Raw genomic sequence first — 17,203 nt, forward strand, 5'->3', positions numbered from 1 at the left:
AGATAGATAGATAGATAGATAGATAGATAGATAGATAGATAGACAGACAGACAGACAGACAGACAGACAGACAGACAGACAGACAGACAGACAGATAACCGTGCTGGGGGTATAGTGGTAGCATCACTTCAAATACTTGAGGAACCACACTTCTCTTTTCCTGTTTTCTGTCAGCACCGAAGTTATGGAAGATCTGCAGAAGCTCCTGCCTGGCTTTCCTGGAGTGAACCCACAGGCTCCATTCCTGCAGGTGGCCCCTAACATGAACTTCATGCACAACCTGTTGCCCATGCAGAGTCTGCAGCCAACTGGACAGCTTGAGTACAAGGTACTTGGCCGTGGAAAGGGCCTGCCCATAAGAAACAAGCTTGCTCCTCCCCCAGGTAGCTTTAAAAGGACTGTCCTTATTAGCGAAGGGTTTCCTCAGCCAGGGGGTGTTCCCTTTTGTAAACAGCTCTGGCAATGGGAGAGTTCTTCAGTTCTGTTCACCATCAGAGGATCCTCTAACTGGAGTAGATGAGGGCAGTGCTGTTTGCTCCCAGATTGTACTATCTCACCACTGTACCCTGCCTACCCTCCTGGCAGGAGCAGTCTCTATTACAGCCGCCCACACTACAGCTGCTGAATGGAATGGGGCCCCTTGGCCGGAGAGCATCAGATGGAGGAGCCAACATCCAACTGCATGCCCAGCAGCTGCTCAAGCGCCCACGGGGACCTTCCCCACTTGTCACCATGACACCAGTGAGTAGCAGCACATAGCCTGACTTTCTCAGAGGCTTTCCACAAGAAGGCTGTGAGCCTAGGGCTAGACATGGCTAAAATACCTGAATTTCATCTCTAACTTATAGTGTTCTGTATGTTCTGCTGACTTCCTCCTCTTCCACAGTGGGTCACATACAGACAGCTCAGAGGATGTCCCCCACAGAAGACGGTTCAAGTGGGCAGTGCACTCTAGAATGACTGGCTTCTTAAATTCTGTCTTAGGAAGATTAATTAGTTGGCAGGGGGTTTGCACATGCCACAGTGCACACATAGAGGCCCAAGGGCAACTTCTGGGAGTCAGTCCTCTCCCTTCACACGGGGTCCACGGTTTGAACTTAGGTCTTCAGGCTTGCACAGCAAGTGCTTACCTGCCAAGCCAGCTCACCAACCTGTGCAATAAGCACTTTTTAGACAAGCTTTCAAAATGACCCTCTCACCCGCTCTCCTCTGAGCACCACCTCACATTTTTGGCACAACCCCAGTGCTTATATGACTATATCATGGCTCTAGCTTCAGTCACATCATTGTTGTATGGTGGTGACATGTTGGCTTCTGTTTATTTCTTGATGATTTTTCTGTCAGAGTTCCATCGAATTGAATATTACCTCCATAGGCCTCATGAGCTCTTTAGAGCAGTACTGCTTACAATCACGGCAGCTGGTGACTTCTGCTCTCCTTTGATCTATTGTGGATCAATAATTTGTAAATCACTCCACTAATTTGTCAGGAAAGCACCTGGAAGCTCACTCTGGAATTCTGTGCTTTCCTTTTCATAGGTTTGGTCACAGAGCGCTGTGAGCCTATGGGCCCCACTTTCAGTTGAGAAAACAGTTCCGCAGCAGAAACAGCGTGCTGTTTATGATGTCAAAGACAAGTCTAGCCCATATGAAATATTTGACTAGTAAAAAAGTGTGCAAAACTATGTAACCCCAGCACTTGGAAGGCAGGCACATGAAGGTCATTGCAAGTTTGCAACCAACCTAGTATACATAGTGAGTCCCAGTCTAGCCAGGGCTAAGACACAAACTCAAAATAATAATAATGAAACAAACATGCAGGATTAGATGCCAAAGTGAATGACATGCTCTTAGGCACCAGAGGTTTTCGGTGTCACTATTGGTCGGAAGGGATCAGAATCAGCAGTGTGGGAAGTGGGGTGACTTAACCTGTCCACTGGAGCTGTTGCTGCCAAGGTCCCTTACAAGCTCGTGTTGATGAATCCAGTGGGCATTTTTAATCTTTATCTTTTTGGATGTCCCAACTCTTATTTGTCATTGGTGACCTTTCCTTCCCCCCGGGCTCCTGCAGCACCACCCTAGATTTCCCTCTGCCTGCCAGTCTCCCTTTCAGTTCCTGTCTGCTCAGCCGGGACTGACCTGAGGCCCCTTTCCCATTCTTTCTTGTCTCCTCTTTGGATGAGCCTGTGTGCTCCCATAATTCCACCTGCCATCTGGTTCTCACCCAGAGTGTTCTTCCGAGATCTACACATGTGTTTGTGGTATTGCCTCCACCAGAGGGCTAGTGGCTACCGCACAAGTACTCACAACCTGAATGCAACAGTTCCAAAGCTTACCTTAATGTGGTGACATTGTCTTCCCTTACAGTGACTGTGACAGCACTGTTATTGTCCTGGTGACTACACAAGCTAGGAACATGGATTTTTTTTCTTAATCTTTATACAGTTTTTGATATTCCTGCTATCAGTTATCTAATGTCTGTGAATTAAATAGCCTGCCTCTCTCCATCTCTGCCCCCTTTCCTTAGTCATGGTCACCTGGATTAACATAGTGGACTCCCAGATGATATACCTGGCTGGCTTCCTGGTTTCCACTGGCGGGCTCTTCCACCCTGCAGCTGAAGAGACCTCACTTTTCCAAACACAGATCCTGTAACACTGTGCCCCAGCTTTAAATCCTGTAGTGATTCACCGCTGCCGGTCCCAAAATACATTTGTATGCTCTTCAAGGCCATTTATAAGTGTCCTTCCTCTGCCTCAGCTATAGCCACTTCCTGTCTGTTTACTCCACCCTAGAACTAAAGGACGTGAAGCTTCAAATGTTGGGATCATTTTAAAAGCTTTGTTTTGTTTTGTAATTAACCCAGTTTTTAAGAAAATAATTTTTAACTTTTTCTTTCTATTTATTGTTTTTATTAAACTATTTATTTTTCTCCCCTCCTTTCCTCTCCCCTCTCCTTCTGCCCTCTTCCCATGATCCTCATGCTCTCAATTTACTCGGGAGATCTTGTCTTTTTTCACTTCCCATGTAGATTAGATCCATGTATGTCTCTCTTAGAGTCCTCTTTGTTGTCTAGGTTCTCCGAGGTTATGAATTGTAGGTTGGTTTTCTTTGCTTTTTGTTTCTTTGCTTTATGTCTAAAAACCACTTATGAGTGAGTACATATGATATTTGTTTTTCTGGGTCTGGGTTACCTCACTCAATATGATGTTTTCTAGATCCATCCATTTGCCTGCAAATTTCAAGATGTCGTTATTTTTTTCTGCTGTATAGTATTCCATTGTGTAAATGTAAAGAAAATATTTTAAATTAATGTGGGGGAGAGGCGGGGGGCACCAGAGGTCAGAGGTGTAGAAGCCTTTGGAGGTTGAGTTACAAGGCACCCAGTGGGGGTGCTGGCAACCAAACTCAGGTCCTCTGCAGGAGCAATATATGCTCTTAACCACTGAGCCATCTCTCCAGCCCCATAACACAGTGTTTTTAAAGTGCCTTGTTTGGTCATTGAACTCATTTCTGATGATGCCTGAGGTGTGGATGATGCTGATATGTGCTACTGGGCCAAGAATATTTTTTGAGAGTACACAGCATTCCTGTCTTTGTGCAGAGGAACCAGCAGCCCCTGTGATGTGTGTATGGTGCTTCTTATTTCATTCATGTTTTGGAGGGTAGTGAGTATTTTAAAGTATTGAATACAAACTCTTAGATTATATGTTCTGTGACGATACACTTTCAAGCACCATGATGCTTCTCTGGAGTTCAAACATCCAAACTCTGGGACTGACATTAATGAGGTCAGTTCCTCAGCACTTTAGATAGACAGTTTTTTATGTATTCCAGGTCCTTGGACACTTCTCTCAGCCTTTGACCCATTTGCTCTTTGCCTGGTTGCTAGCTCCTGTGCACTCCTCAGGCCTCCAAAGCACCTCATAGAGGACTTGAGAGAGCTTAATCATGCTCTTCTAATTGTCTGTTCACTTGTCTCTGTAAAACAAAGGCAATGACAAAATTCACAGTTTGACTTATAGTAGGCCTTCAAGTGTTAGATGAACAGACAAGCGGATATAAGGGAAGAAAGCCAAATTTCTATTACCCAAGCAAGCTGGAACTAGAAAACAAGAGGAATGAAAGTTCTCTCTAACCCATGGGTTCTAGAAAAGTCTTTGAAATGATAGCATTAGCAAGACCATGGGCCTCAGTCCAGTTATCAGAGTTGGAAGGCATCACAGAGTTAGCTGCCACCCTGAGCCTTCCTTTCCTGTCTCTGCAGGCAGTGCCAGCCGTTACCCCTGTGGATGAGGAGAGCTCGGATGGGGAGCCAGATCAGGAAGCTGTGCAGAGGTAATGTGACATCTGGCAGTGCTTGCAGAACGTCCTTGGGCAGGCTCCCCCTGCAACCAGCGAGAGGTCACCTCTGCCCAAGGAGGTGGTGCAGTGCAGCTTCGGCCCTTGTGTGGTCTCTTTGCTCAAGCCAGATGGCATGTTCCTCCCCACACGGAAGTAACAGAAGACTGCCCAGAAATCTCATTTCTATAAGCGCCATTGGAAGCCCCTTAAGTGACAGCAATAACCTTAAGAACATTTTTCTCTCCTCCCTCCTCCCTTCCTTTTCCCCTGCCTTCATATTGCAACTCTGATAGTGTTCAGAAGGCATACAGCCTGCTCCTACCTGCCACGAACTGTTCACTGAAAAGGAGTTGGAGATCTGAGATGACAGTGATCCTAGCTAGTCTGGCCTTGGACCTCTGGCATGGACTCCTCCTTCCCAGGAGAATGAATGAATACCTCCTGTACTGTTTGCTGTGTGTTTCTTCTACTCCCTTGTACCAACAAAGAGATATTGGAAAAGAAAAAAAAGTGGGGTGGGGTGGGATGGGGCCAGAGACAGATGTAAATATCCATTGTCTGTAGAACCCTGTTGAGAGATGCCTAATTCACAGAGAACAGTAGTGACCTTCAGGCATGCTGTGCTGTCCGTTGACCTCAGTTCCGGTAGCTATGGTCTTCAGCTCCATGCATGCCCCCTTGTGAAGTTGTCTTTCTTATTTTCTGGGGAGCGGTTTTCACCAGAATCCAGCATGTATTTTCCCAGAAACACAGGTGTTCTTCAGGATTATATGTTTTCCCTTGAGGGAAATCAAAATAAAATGGTTTTCATGGGCTCTTGGGGAAACATTGGGTGTTTTTATCAATGAGCATTAACCACTGATAGCTTTCTCTCAAGTTTGCATACAATGAATTACAGTCTGATAACGACTTTTAGCTTACATGGGCAATGTAGTTAGGAACAAACCGAGAACCTTCTGGGTGTTGTCCAGGATGCTCCCTACACTCAGGAGGTCTATATAGAGCTCCTGTTCAAAGAAGCTGGTCCTTTGCAGAAAAGAAAAGGAAACAAAACAAAGCAAAGTACCCTAGTGAACAGGGGTGCCAGCTCCCTCCACAGCCTAGCCATAGGAGAAGAACTGTGTGATCATCTCATTCTGATGCTCTTGTTCCTATGGTTTGCTGACAGAAGGAGACAAGAGGTTACAAATGAGCCCTGCTGGTGTTGTGGAGAAACAAGAAAGTAGGAATTGTTCTGTGTACTGCCTTCCCTCCTTGAAAAGATGCAGCCATGGTTTATCTTCTTTGTCTTAGCCATCCTTCCCCTGTCCCCTCCTTTCTCTTCCAACCAACATTGAAAGGCTAGAATGCCCATCATTTTGTTGGGACAGGGGAATCATGCTTCTCTTATGTGTACCCAAGACAATCAGAAGTGCTGAGGAAGCTGAACCAGACACAGGGCCTGGATCTTGTATGGTACTGACCCGTGTGGGTCTGGAAGTTTTTTAGTGTGAAGGGATCATTGAGGTTGACTCCTGGGCGCCTGACTCTTCTGTTTTCTTACCTTGCTTCTTTATCTCCTAAAAACAGCTCTGAGTATCCCAAGTACTTTATTCCTTCATCCTGTTAGGTTAGTCCTCTGGGTGTCACATCGGCTTTCTTGTCCAGTGACTGAGCTTTGGTCACAGGACATGAGGGAAGAACTTAGTTGTCCTCAAGTAAGTCTATCTTCTTTGGCATGTAGTAAGGACAGCACAAAACCCGAGGCCTCTCACACCAGGAGACATAAGTTGGCTCTTTCTGACTACCTCCCTTGAAACAGGCCTTGGGTTCATTTCCTCTGACTTGTAGTTTGGAAAATTGGAGAAAAAAAATGATATATAAAAAAATAACTTCTTCTATTGAATAGAATAAAGTAAGGAAATTGTTGCCTTTGTGAGCTAGGCCTGCTTTTCCTCTCTTAAATGGCTACTCTCAAGCTCAAAACTCAGCTACTTCAGTGGTAAGCTGACTTCTGTTGGCCAGTTAGACATGCTTTACTTCCATCCTGTCAGGGGCTGCTTACCGCAGAGCCCTTCTGGCGCCCGCACTGTCCTGCTGAGCGTTCCCGAGTAGCTTCTGTTGCTTCTAGCACAGAAACATTCTTGTCTTTTTTACTATGAAATGTCCTCCCTGCTTGTTGCAGGTACTTGGCAAATAGGTCCAAAAGACACACACTGGCCATGACCAGCCCGACAGCTGAGATCCCACCGGACCTACAACGGCAGCTAGGACAGCAGTCTTTCCGTCCCCGGGTCTGGCCTCCTCACCTGGTACCTGACCAGCATCGGTGAGTAGCCACATGGCAGTGTGAGCTTCCTTGAGGCTCACTGGACCAGCACCCTTATGACTAGTCTCCAGGTCATGGTGACTGGCTTTAACTAGAAGCCACCTGCCATCCCGAACTCACATCTTCTCAGCTCCCAGCACTAGGCAAGATACAAGGCAAAAGTTTTCTCTTGGATTCTGGAGCAATCCAAGGTCCTTCCATCCTATTTCCTTGCAGACCTGTTTATCATCTGCAGCTGATTCCTGTAGGCCTTCGAGGGAGTCATGCTCTCAGAAGACAACTCTAGAAATGAGGGTATTTTAGCAGCATCCACAGGCTTGACTCTTGATAGTTCATCACCTTCGAAAGAATGGACACTTCTGTGACGTTAGCCCTGAGCAGCAGGCTGGGCATAGGGGGAGGAGCATCCCTAATGAATGGTAGAGCAGAAACGGAAAGTCATTCTTTGAAGGGTCTGACAGCAAAGTCTGCACTAGGCCTCTGTTATTCAGATCATTGCCTTGAAGAAGGGAAAACAAGCTTTCACCATCCTGACCAGGGAGACGTTTCCAAACCTAAGGTAGCCCAACAGCAAGAAAGCTAAGGCGACTGTCTTCTGTGACTCCTTGGTGACTGACAGTCTTAGCCAAGTCTGTTCTGATGCTGTCTTCCAGTTCACAGGCCACGTTTCCAAAGTCAGCAGCCGTTGCTTGATCTGATCCTTCCAGTCTTCTTATGGGGGTTGTGAAATGTAGTCTCCCTTTGGGAAGGTTCTGAGGAAATTAGGTGTATTTGTGTGAGTGAACACTTGTGACCAGTCACTGATCAGCTGCATACGGTATTCCATTGTGCTTCTCGTTCACTGGGCATCAGGGAATCAGCAGGGACAGGTGAACCCTGAACAGACAGAGTAATAATTAGTGCCACATCGGCACTCTGGAAGAATGGAAGTAAGTTTCTATAAATGACCGTGAGCAATTTAGAAAGAAAAAGTCCTGTGAAGAGCAGAAGGAATGGAGGTTGTCATGTATGATGGTGATGGCACAGTTCCTCCGAAGGAAACCCCTGGGGAAGTGCACCTCAGTCACAGAGAGCTCCTCCCTGCTTGTTGGCTAGTGAGCTGACCCCGCCCGGGCAGCTGGTAACTTAGGACTCTGCCCTTGCACTCCTCCTCACCTCCTCCTCTAGACTGGGATCGTCAGCCCTCCCCAGGCCTCTTGTGTAGCTTCTACCCTTTGAGTATCTAGCTTCACCCCTCTGTGCTCCTCGCCTCCTCCTCTAGACTGGGATTGTCAGCCCTCCCCAGGCCTCTTGTGTAGGTTCTACCCTTTGAGTATCTAGCTTTACCCCTCTGTGCTCCTCAGCACTTTCCAGCCCGCCAACCTCACAGACCCGCTATTCTACTGACATTTGTCCTTACAAGATCACCACAGCTTGCAGGTCCTGTGTGATGAGCCTTCTGCCCGCAGTCTCTGCCAGGGCCTGGCCTGCAGCTCTGCTCTCTGTTTCTGTGTCACATTCTTGGTAGTAGTGCATGGATTTCTGGGGCCAAGATACACCGAGTTGAAAACCAATGGATGCTTGAATGACAGATTGTGTACTGTGGGGTACTTGTGTAAACCAAGAGTGTCTTGGTGGGGTCACCAAGCACAGGAGATTAAGGTTAGTTCAGGGGGAAAGAGAAGTGTTCAAAGGCCATAAAACAAACAATATGATATGGGTGGCGTGCCTGTGTCACTGAAATACTTTCATTTTCTGGAAAATGATTACAAGAACAGAATATATATCTATTCTTTGTGTTATACTAGGTGAAGTCTATCCTGGAGACAGAAGAGGGGCTGGTCAACATTTCCCCCCTGGAAGTGTGTGGTTTAAAAGTTAACACAAGACAGGTTCTGTCCAGTTGGGGGCTGCGACTCTGTTTGAAGGGTATAGTGGAACTAGCAGCCCATGTGAGGCTGTCCTGAGTGAACATGGTTGCTGTTGAAAATAAAGTCAAGTGTGCTTGACACTGCCCGTGCCTCTGCAGTGGACGGGTCCCTTGGAACCGCTCCCCTGAAGTTACTGAGCCGGGATGAGCTGGGGCCAGTCTCTTCACAGCCTGAGTTTCCAGAAAGCCGTGCCACACCTGGAACCTGGGATGTTCTTGCTGTAATGGAAAGGCTGATTTTGTGCAGGAAGACTGCTCGAAGAACAGCTCTTGGTGACAGAAACCTGTCCATTGCCTGAAGATTCTGAAAGTATAGGAGTCGAATCTTAGGAGAAATGATACCGATGCTTTCTTTTAATTCATTCAAAGGATCTGCAGTACAGACAGAACTTGCTTCGGAAAGCCGCCTTCCCGAATGCTGTTTCTGGATCGTGATACCCATCCCTACCCCGGGTTAATTTTTCTTTTATGTTACTAAAACAAATAGATATTCATGCTCATTTCATAGCTCACTCCTGCTTAAAGCTGTGATGGAGTCAGAAGCAGAAGTGCCATTAGTGACGAGGGTGAGGGCTTTCACCTGTCATCCGAACTCTCTTGGCTTCGCTGTCGTCATCGTTTCTCCTCAGCCCTTCCCTGTCTGCTCTGTATTTGAACTTGCTTGTTCACCTGCTTCCTTGGCTTTGGCTCTGCTTCAGTCTGAACTGGCAAGGTGACCAGTCGCCTCACCCCTAGCTCAGTGTGATGTCATCTCTGCCCTAGACCTGCCCCCCTGACCCTTTCCATCAGCCGTGGGGACGCTGCCTCTGCAGTCTTTAACCTGCTTATCTATCTCAGCTCATAAACATCTCTCTCTGGTTAGGTGACGCATAGGTGTTAGCCAGCCTGGTGCCGTCTTTGGGCTCCTTATCGATGGCTCTTCTTGCTCCCCATAAGACACTGGCTGTGTTCTGGTTGAGCAGTGGGGACCCCTCTGTCAGAAGGAGGGTGGGCAGGTGGGCTCTGTGTGGGCTTCTCACAGTGACAGGTCTCGCTCACGTCTGTCCACAAGGTACGTGCAGGATCTTGAGGCCCACATTCCTGAGGAATGTGCTGTCTCTATCCTGGTATCAGAAGTCCTATTTTCCTCAACCCCAGCCTCCACCCTCCCCTTTCAGGAACAGAACTGTGAGTTCCAGGCCAGACCTTTGACCCCAAAGCTGACTTTGGTTCGTTCATTCCAGCCACACGTAGGTTACTGCTGGAGGAAACTCGGATCAAATGGTGACTTCTAAGTTTCTGAAGACACCAGATAGAGATCTGGTTTTTAAAACCCGAGCTTGTATAAAAATAAACCCCCTAAAATGTAACTATAATAGAAACTAATGTATGACTATAAAACCCAGAGCTCTAGCCAGGCAATGGTGGCACACGCCTTTAATCCCGCACTCAGGAGGCAGAGGCAGGTGGGTCTCTGTGAGTTTGAGGCCAGCCTGGTCTACAAGAGCTAGAAAAAAACAAAAACAAACCAGAGCTCTGGTACAACCAATACTGGCTATACTGATGAATTACACCCAGCTCTAATACGTTTATAAGAACCAGATGTACTTGACCTAGGACCTCACCAGACCTGGGAAGTAGACCTAAGGTAAGTAGAGGTAGGAAATATAGTCTTCTAAAGGGGAACAGCCACCTCAGGAAATGACATGGGAATGCTGTGTACGGGCCTCCTCATGCAGCCTGCTGTCTCTGTAGTCATCTGGAACAGTGGTCCCTGTGTGATTGGTCAAAGCCCCCAAGTCCTAGCTGCTAACCATCTCTTCCCATATATTCAGCTCCACCTACAAGGACTCCAACACCCTGCACCTCCCTACGGAGCGTTTCTCTCCTGTACGCCGGTTCTCAGATGGGGCTGCGAGCATCCAGGCCTTCAAAGCTCACCTGGAAAAAATGGGCACCAACAGCAGCATCAAACAGTTACAGCAGGTAATCCTGTGGAGGAGCAGGGGTAACGGGTAGCAGTGCCATTGTCCAGGACCAGGACAGTAACTCTCTATGCCTTCGTGTCAGCAACACTGAGGTGTTCTAGCTTAAAACAGTATAGCTTTGTAATGCGCCTTCCTCATATACTGCCTTCTTCAGGGTCAAACTTTCTTCCCTCAAAATGAGATTAAAATTTTTCCATTGTCTCTGTAGTTCATTGGAAAGGCATTTCTGGTTTGGGTTTCCCTGGGAAGCAACAGAGAAGGTACTTCTAAGCAAACTTGGCATTCCCCTTGCCACACAGGGCACGGGTCCTAGTGTACCCTGCTGCTGTACCTTGTTAGCACCAAGCATCATCTCCAGCTGGTAGGAAACCTGCTTCCAGGCTGCTATGAAGGGCCAAGAGATTCAAGTGGCGTGTGCTTTGTATTTGTATTTGATTTACACTGGACGCTCACTTGTGCATTCGGTGTGTCCTTGGTGACTCATTCTCATGGAGCAGAGTGTGAGAGGATCCCTGGCCAGGCCCATCAAGGGCACTGCTCTTCTGTGTCTCATTCTGCCTGTGAGACCTTGGGGGCAGATCTGCTGCTGCAGAGATCACTGCCTGGGGTGGGCCTGGCTGTGTCCCGTCATCCCCACTGCTTTCCCTCCAGGAGTGTGAACAGCTACAGAAGATGTACGGGGGACAGATTGATGAGAGAACCCTGGAGAAGACCCAGCAGCAGCATATGCTGTACCAGCAGGAGCAGCACCACCAGATTCTCCAACAGCAAATTCAAGTAGGCCCTCATCCACTCTGCCTTCTCCAGTGAGCTTAGAGTTTGCTTTCAGGCTCATTAGCCTGCACATTGTGAAAAGGCCTCAGGGCAAAGTAGAGCATGAGTGATGTTTATGGGTCACATGTGTGAGGAAAGGCAACTGAACCCTTTGATAGAGCACGGGAGCAAAAGTCAGTCACAGATAGCACCTTCCGTCACCTCCCTGCCCAAGAGTAGCTCTGATGAATTTTGCAGCTCATGATACTGGTTTCTTCTCCACCCCTTTTATGTTTTAGGATTCTATTTGTCCTCCTCAGCCTTCCCCACCTCTTCAGGCTGCATGTGAAAACCAGCCAGCCCTCCTCACCCACCAGCTCCAAAGGTAAACGATGCACTCCTACTGTTCCTGAGTCACTGGCTGGACAGCATGGTGCCTAGGGCCAAACTCATTGGGAAAACCTGTCTGACTTGAGCATTCGCTTTGGGAGAACAGGACAGTGGGTTTAGAGTTGAGGGGGCTTCCTAAGATCCTGGCTATTTCCTTAGCCGTATAAACAGAGTAAGCTAACATCCATTGCAGGCCAGGCCAGTGAGCACTGCCTTTGTGCCTGGAAAGACAGGCCGAATGAGATGTGGACAGGCGTGTGGTGGCCTGCTACCATGACTGGCTTCTCCAAACTAAAAGATGTCTATTTGTGTGTATCATATGGCTAACTGTTAACTCAGGAGGCTTATATATCTGTTCTGTCTTTTTTTTTTTTTTAAGGTTAAGGATTCAACCTTCAAGCCCACCCCCTAACCACCCCAACAACCATCTCTTCAGGCAGCCAAGTAATAGTCCTCCGCCCATCAACAGTGCCATGATTACGTCTCACGGTGAGTGGAGGCAGCCATCCAGATATTCCATTATGCGCTATGCAGGAAAAAACTTGATCTTTTGCTTTGATTTGTTGTTGTTGTTGTTTTTTAATTTTGTTTCTTGATTGTGAAACCTTGGGTAAATTTCTTAACTATTGTGTACCTGTACTTTCTCAGTAACAACTGTAATAATAGCAAAATTTAATAAATATATGTAAATCACCTGGGATACATAAATCACCTGGGACAGTAACCAATATAATAGTTCTTAATACAGATTAACCGCTATTAATATAGCTACTAAAACCCTCTCCACTATTTCTGCTGGGTGTGATTCTTCAGAGACTAGTACACAGTTAGTTCCTTATCAGTCTCCTTGGCATTCTGGAAAAGCATTGGAGTTGCTTCTAGGTTTTTCTACTCAAGGTAGAGTCTTTGAATCAGTGCTGGATCTTGGGGTCTGTCCTGGAACTGCCAGATGAGAATGTTCGTGTGTGTTCACATTTGAGAAGCACTGCTTACACCTCTGCTACTCAAAATCCAGCTGTAGACCCACTCTTTTACAAATTCCTGGAGAATCCACCTCACCTACTGAATCCTATACAATTCTATGTCAGGACCTTGTGAATGAGATCACTTCTCTGCCGGTTCTTGGCATTGTCTTATATAGTGAGGTGTAAGAAGGCTGTTCTAGATGCTGTCTGCTCTGAGTCTCCTCCTGGGCTCTCTTACTCCCAGCTGGCAGGTGACCTGGGCACCCTGCTGTCCCTCTTTCTGCAGGTGCTACATCTCCCTCCCAGTTTCAAGGCTTACCCTCCCATGGTGCAATGTTTCAGCAGCAGCCTGAGAACTGTTCCCCACCTCCCAGTGTGGCACTAACCTGCTTGGGCATGCAGCAGCCTAGCCAGTCACAGCCGGTGACTATCCAGCTGCAGGAACCGGTTGACATGCTCAGCAACATGGCAGGGACAGCTACAGGCTCTCCGGGGCGGGGCATCGCCATCAGCCCCAGTGCCAGTCAGATGCAGATGCAGCACCGTAACAACCTAATGGCTAACTTCAGCTATGGGCACCGGCCCTTGTCCAAGCAACTGAGTGCGGACAGTGCAGAGGCCCACAGGTAAGCACCTCGGTGTTGCCCAGCCCTGTAGAGGTGAGCTGGAGAGGAAGAAGTCCCTAAACAGAGTGAATGAGAAGGAACAAGTCTGAGGAGCCCATGCTCTGTGTCACCCTTTGTGAAAGCAGCATGGTGGGATCAAGATGAGCTTGTAATCTGTTCATGAACCAAACCGTTAGTGAGACAGGAGAAAAATGGCAGCATGCCCTCCTGATGGCTCACAAGAAAGGGAATGGAAGGTCTGTCAGAGGGATGTAGGAAGGTCTCATTCCCTAGGTTACTTGCCCAGGGTCTTTCCTTCTCTGTCGCTCTCTTGGAGATAGCTACTGTAAAGAGCTCAGATGATTTTTTAAGAAAGGCTAGATAAGCTTGAGTGCGTAGCTCCGCGGGTGGAGTGCCAGGTTGCCGTGCACAGACCCCAGCACCACGTGAACCAGGTGTGCCAGCCGTACCCAGAACCCCAGCGCTCTAGACGTAGAGGCAGGAGTATCAGGAGTTGAAGGGCCTCCTTGGCTGCGTGGCAAGTTAGAGGCTAGCCTGGGCTGCATGAGACCTCAAGAAACAAATCAAGGCTGGACTGTTGCTTTCAGGATTGCTGCTTCCATGCCCAGTGCCATAAGTCTCCTCAAAGACTTGGGTAAACAAATAAGGGGACAAATAGCAGTGATGTCACGGCCCAGGTCTGTACCATGGGGTCTTTGTGCTGATGAAGGCTAGTGACTATCCCCAGGGAAGCTGGTGTAGTTATTACGCAGATGCCTGGTACTCACTCCCTTTTGTGTCTGCAGCTTGAACGTGAATCGATTCTCTCCTGCTAACTACGACCAGGCGCATTTAAACCCCCATCTGTTTTCGGACCAGTCCCGGGGATCCCCCAGCAGCTACAGCCCTTCAGCAGGAGTGGGGTTTCCTTCAACTCAAGCCCTGAAAGTCCCTCCACTCGACCAGTTCCCCACTTTCCCTCCCAATGCACATCAGCAGCCCCCACACTATACCACGTCAGCACTACAGCAGGCCCTGCTCTCCCCTACACCGCCAGACTATACCAGACACCAGCAGGTTCCCCACATCCTTCAAGGACTGCTCTCTCCCCGACATTCGCTCACCGGCCACTCGGACATTCGGCTGCCTCCAGCGGAGTTTGCACAGCTCATTAAAAGGCAGCAACAGCATCGACAGCAACAGCAGCAACAGCAGCAGCAGCAGCAGCAGCAGCAGCAGCAAGAATACCATGAATTGTTCAGGCACATGAACCAAGGGGATGCTGGGAGCCTAGCTCCTAGCCTCGGGGGACAGAGTATGACGGAGCGCCAGGCTTTATCTTATCAAAATGCTGACTCGTACCACCATCACCACCACACCAGCCCTCAGCATCTCCTACAGATCAGAGCACAAGAAGGTATCTCACAGGGTCCCTCGCCCACCCCCACTCATGGGTATGCCCACCAGCCGCCACTAATGCATTCGGAGAGCATGGAAGAGGACTGCTTGTGTGAGGGGGCCAAGGCAGGCTTCGCAGACAAGAGCTCAAGCACACAGACCAAAGGTTGCCACGACAGCCCTCTGCTCTTGAGTACCGGTGGGCCTGGGGACCCTGAGTCTTTGCTGGGAACTGTGAGTCAGGCCCGGGAGCTGGGGATCCATTCCTATGGACACCAGCCAGCTGCCACGTTCAGCAGAAATAAGGTGCCCAGCCGAGGTAAGAGTCCCCTCAGAGTAAAAGCCTTGGGAAAGTCTGCCCTAATTTGAGTGTGCAAGGGCATTAGCTTGTACTCTGTGCTGCTAAGGGGGTGGGGAGCCCTGAGAAGACCCTCAGGACCATTTGGGGAAGTGGAGCATGTAGGAAGTGGCTGTTGGTGGGTCGCTTACAAAATAAAGGGATAGAAGTAGACAGCGCCCATGACACGCCTGCTCACACCACCGTGCCGTGGGATCCAGAGATGCCCGACAGTCATCAGAAAGCTTCTGCAGTAGAGACAGCCAGCAGCATTAAGGAAATGTATAAACTGTGGGGCTGAGAGTCAGAGCTCCAGCCCTGGCCTCACCCTGTCCTGACTGTGAGAGCCCTAGACTCTTGGTTCTGGTCGTCCTCGTCTGTGAAAGAGAAGCACGATGAACAGTGGTTCTCTAGCGTTTTGTGATGGGTCAGGCATTTGTGTTTACACATTCTGCTCATGTAAGAAGGAGTGCACTTGATAATGGAGAGTGAGGTGTAAACTATTAGGGAGGGATGCCTTCACTGTCATCTGAGATGCGGGTTTCCATCTGGGACTTTTGTTAGCATGCGTGTAACCCTCTGGGTTTCAGTTCAAAGTTGTCCTGTCCCTACCGCCTTACCTCCAGTCTTTCTCTGCGGTGACTCTCACCCTATGGGGTCCTGCTTATCACTGACCTTTTCTCCCTGACCTTTGACATTAGTCTTACTCCTCCCTGTCTGTTGTGGTATCACAGATGAGTTGTCCTCCTTTCTAACGTCTGTCCTCAGTAAAGCCACAGGGCCCAGAAGGGTGAGATAATGCAGTGAAGGCATCAATGATTCAGTGCAGCCCAGTGCATGCTGCTGCAGTTGCTTCAGAACCCTTTGGTGTGTGGGGGGGGGGGTATGCCTGTGTGTTCAAAGCGGTTCTCTCCGGAGGAGCCCCGCTGTCCTTGATGACCCTGGACCTCCTCAGTAAGCACACTTCTGTTTGTTCTTCTGCTGGTGAGGGAAACTAAGCTAAATGAAGTGCTTGTAGAACCCCTCTGCTCTACGCTTGGTGCTTTTGACTCAGTTCACCCTTTCCTTACCACACCCACCCTGAGGAAGTGTGTGTTAAGATCCCATTTCAGAAGCCAGGCTGTGGTGGCACACACCTTTAATCCCAGCACTTGGGAGGCAGAGGATCTCCAAATTAAGGCCATTCTAGTCTACACAGTGAGCTCCAAGACAACCACAACTACATGGAGAAACCATGTCTCAAAATACGAACTCCCCACCCTCCAAAGGAAAAAAAAATCCCGTTTCAGTAGAAGCTGTCTTGGCCTAACCCTATATGCCGATACCGTCCTCCATCTTCCATTCCTTTCTCCTCTTTCTCCACCAGCCTTCTTTTTAACGACAGGGTGTCACTGTAACCTAGGCTGGCTTTGAACTCATGATCCTCCCAACTGAGCTTGCCAAGTACTGGGTTATGCCATCACACCTGTCTACGTTTTCAGTTTATCAATGAAATTTTAGAACGGGCTGGTGAGAAGGCCCAATGGGTGAAGCACTCACCATCCAAGCCTGACAACCTGAGTGTGGTCCCGGAACCCATGTAAAAGTAGAAGATAAATAGCTCCAAAAATGTTGTCCTCTGGCACCCCACATGTTATACACATGCACAGTCATAATAAAGAATAAAGAAATTTTGTAGCACATTTATCATGGCTTTTGCAAAAAAAGGGTTCTAACAGTCTGCTCCATCAGACCACAGGAAGTGCAAGACCCTCACCCTTGTCACCCTGTTTGGAACCTGGTGATTCTTGAATGCCCCTCCATCTCGGGAGAGTTGTAGGAGAGAAGTTGAATACAAGTTACTGAGCTGGTATTATGGGTGCTGTGGGGTGTGGGAGGGAAAGCTGAAGGGCCTGTCCTCAGGGAGCATCTGTTCGTGAAGAGCTGGATCAAAGTGGTGTGTGTGTGTGTGTGTGTGTGTGTGTGTGCGTGTGTGTGTGCGTGCGCGCGCGTGCGCTACATACAGTTCACAAACGCAGAGCTCTGGATGTATTAGTATTTCTCAAGGTCGTGCAAAGCTAACTGTTATTAGTCTATGAAACTTGGATGCCTTCATACCTGTGTCCATGGTTTCCTGTTCCCTGGATGTCTGATTTCCACCAGTAGGAGGCCAGTCTGGGTAAGGCACCGATCACAAACTTTGCCAAAAATTTTTTGCAAATGTCCCAGGTTTCAGGGGTAACTGCACT

The 17,203-nt window shown here is 48.5% G+C and overlaps 1 protein-coding gene across 3 annotated transcripts in view; it reads left to right on the forward strand.

Annotated features, from left to right (window-relative positions):
- The window catches only part of Sik3 (SIK family kinase 3), a 220,650-nt gene that overhangs the window by 195,204 nt on the left and 8,243 nt on the right, over positions 1 to 17,203 (forward strand). For 2 of the 3 annotated variants that reach the window (XM_026779148.1, XM_005347252.3), the window contains exons 12-21: positions 175 to 328; positions 586 to 741; positions 4,267 to 4,337; positions 6,508 to 6,651; positions 10,375 to 10,525; positions 11,179 to 11,304; positions 11,580 to 11,665; positions 12,050 to 12,159; positions 12,922 to 13,261; positions 14,047 to 14,957. In XM_026779148.1, coding sequence (XP_026634949.1) covers positions 175 to 328; positions 586 to 741; positions 4,267 to 4,337; positions 6,508 to 6,651; positions 10,375 to 10,525; positions 11,179 to 11,304; positions 11,580 to 11,665; positions 12,050 to 12,159; positions 12,922 to 13,261; positions 14,047 to 14,957 — 2,249 coding nt within the window. The remainder of the gene's footprint in view (positions 1 to 174; positions 329 to 585; positions 742 to 4,266; positions 4,338 to 6,507; positions 6,652 to 10,374; positions 10,526 to 11,178; positions 11,305 to 11,579; positions 11,666 to 12,049; positions 12,160 to 12,921; positions 13,262 to 14,046; positions 14,958 to 17,203) is intronic. The other variant, XM_005347253.3, reaches the window with a different exon arrangement.

The sequence above is a fragment of the Microtus ochrogaster genome, chromosome 5, assembly GCF_000317375.1.
Source record: "Microtus ochrogaster isolate Prairie Vole_2 chromosome 5, MicOch1.0, whole genome shotgun sequence".
In the NCBI taxonomy this organism is placed as follows: domain Eukaryota; kingdom Metazoa; phylum Chordata; class Mammalia; order Rodentia; family Cricetidae; genus Microtus; species Microtus ochrogaster.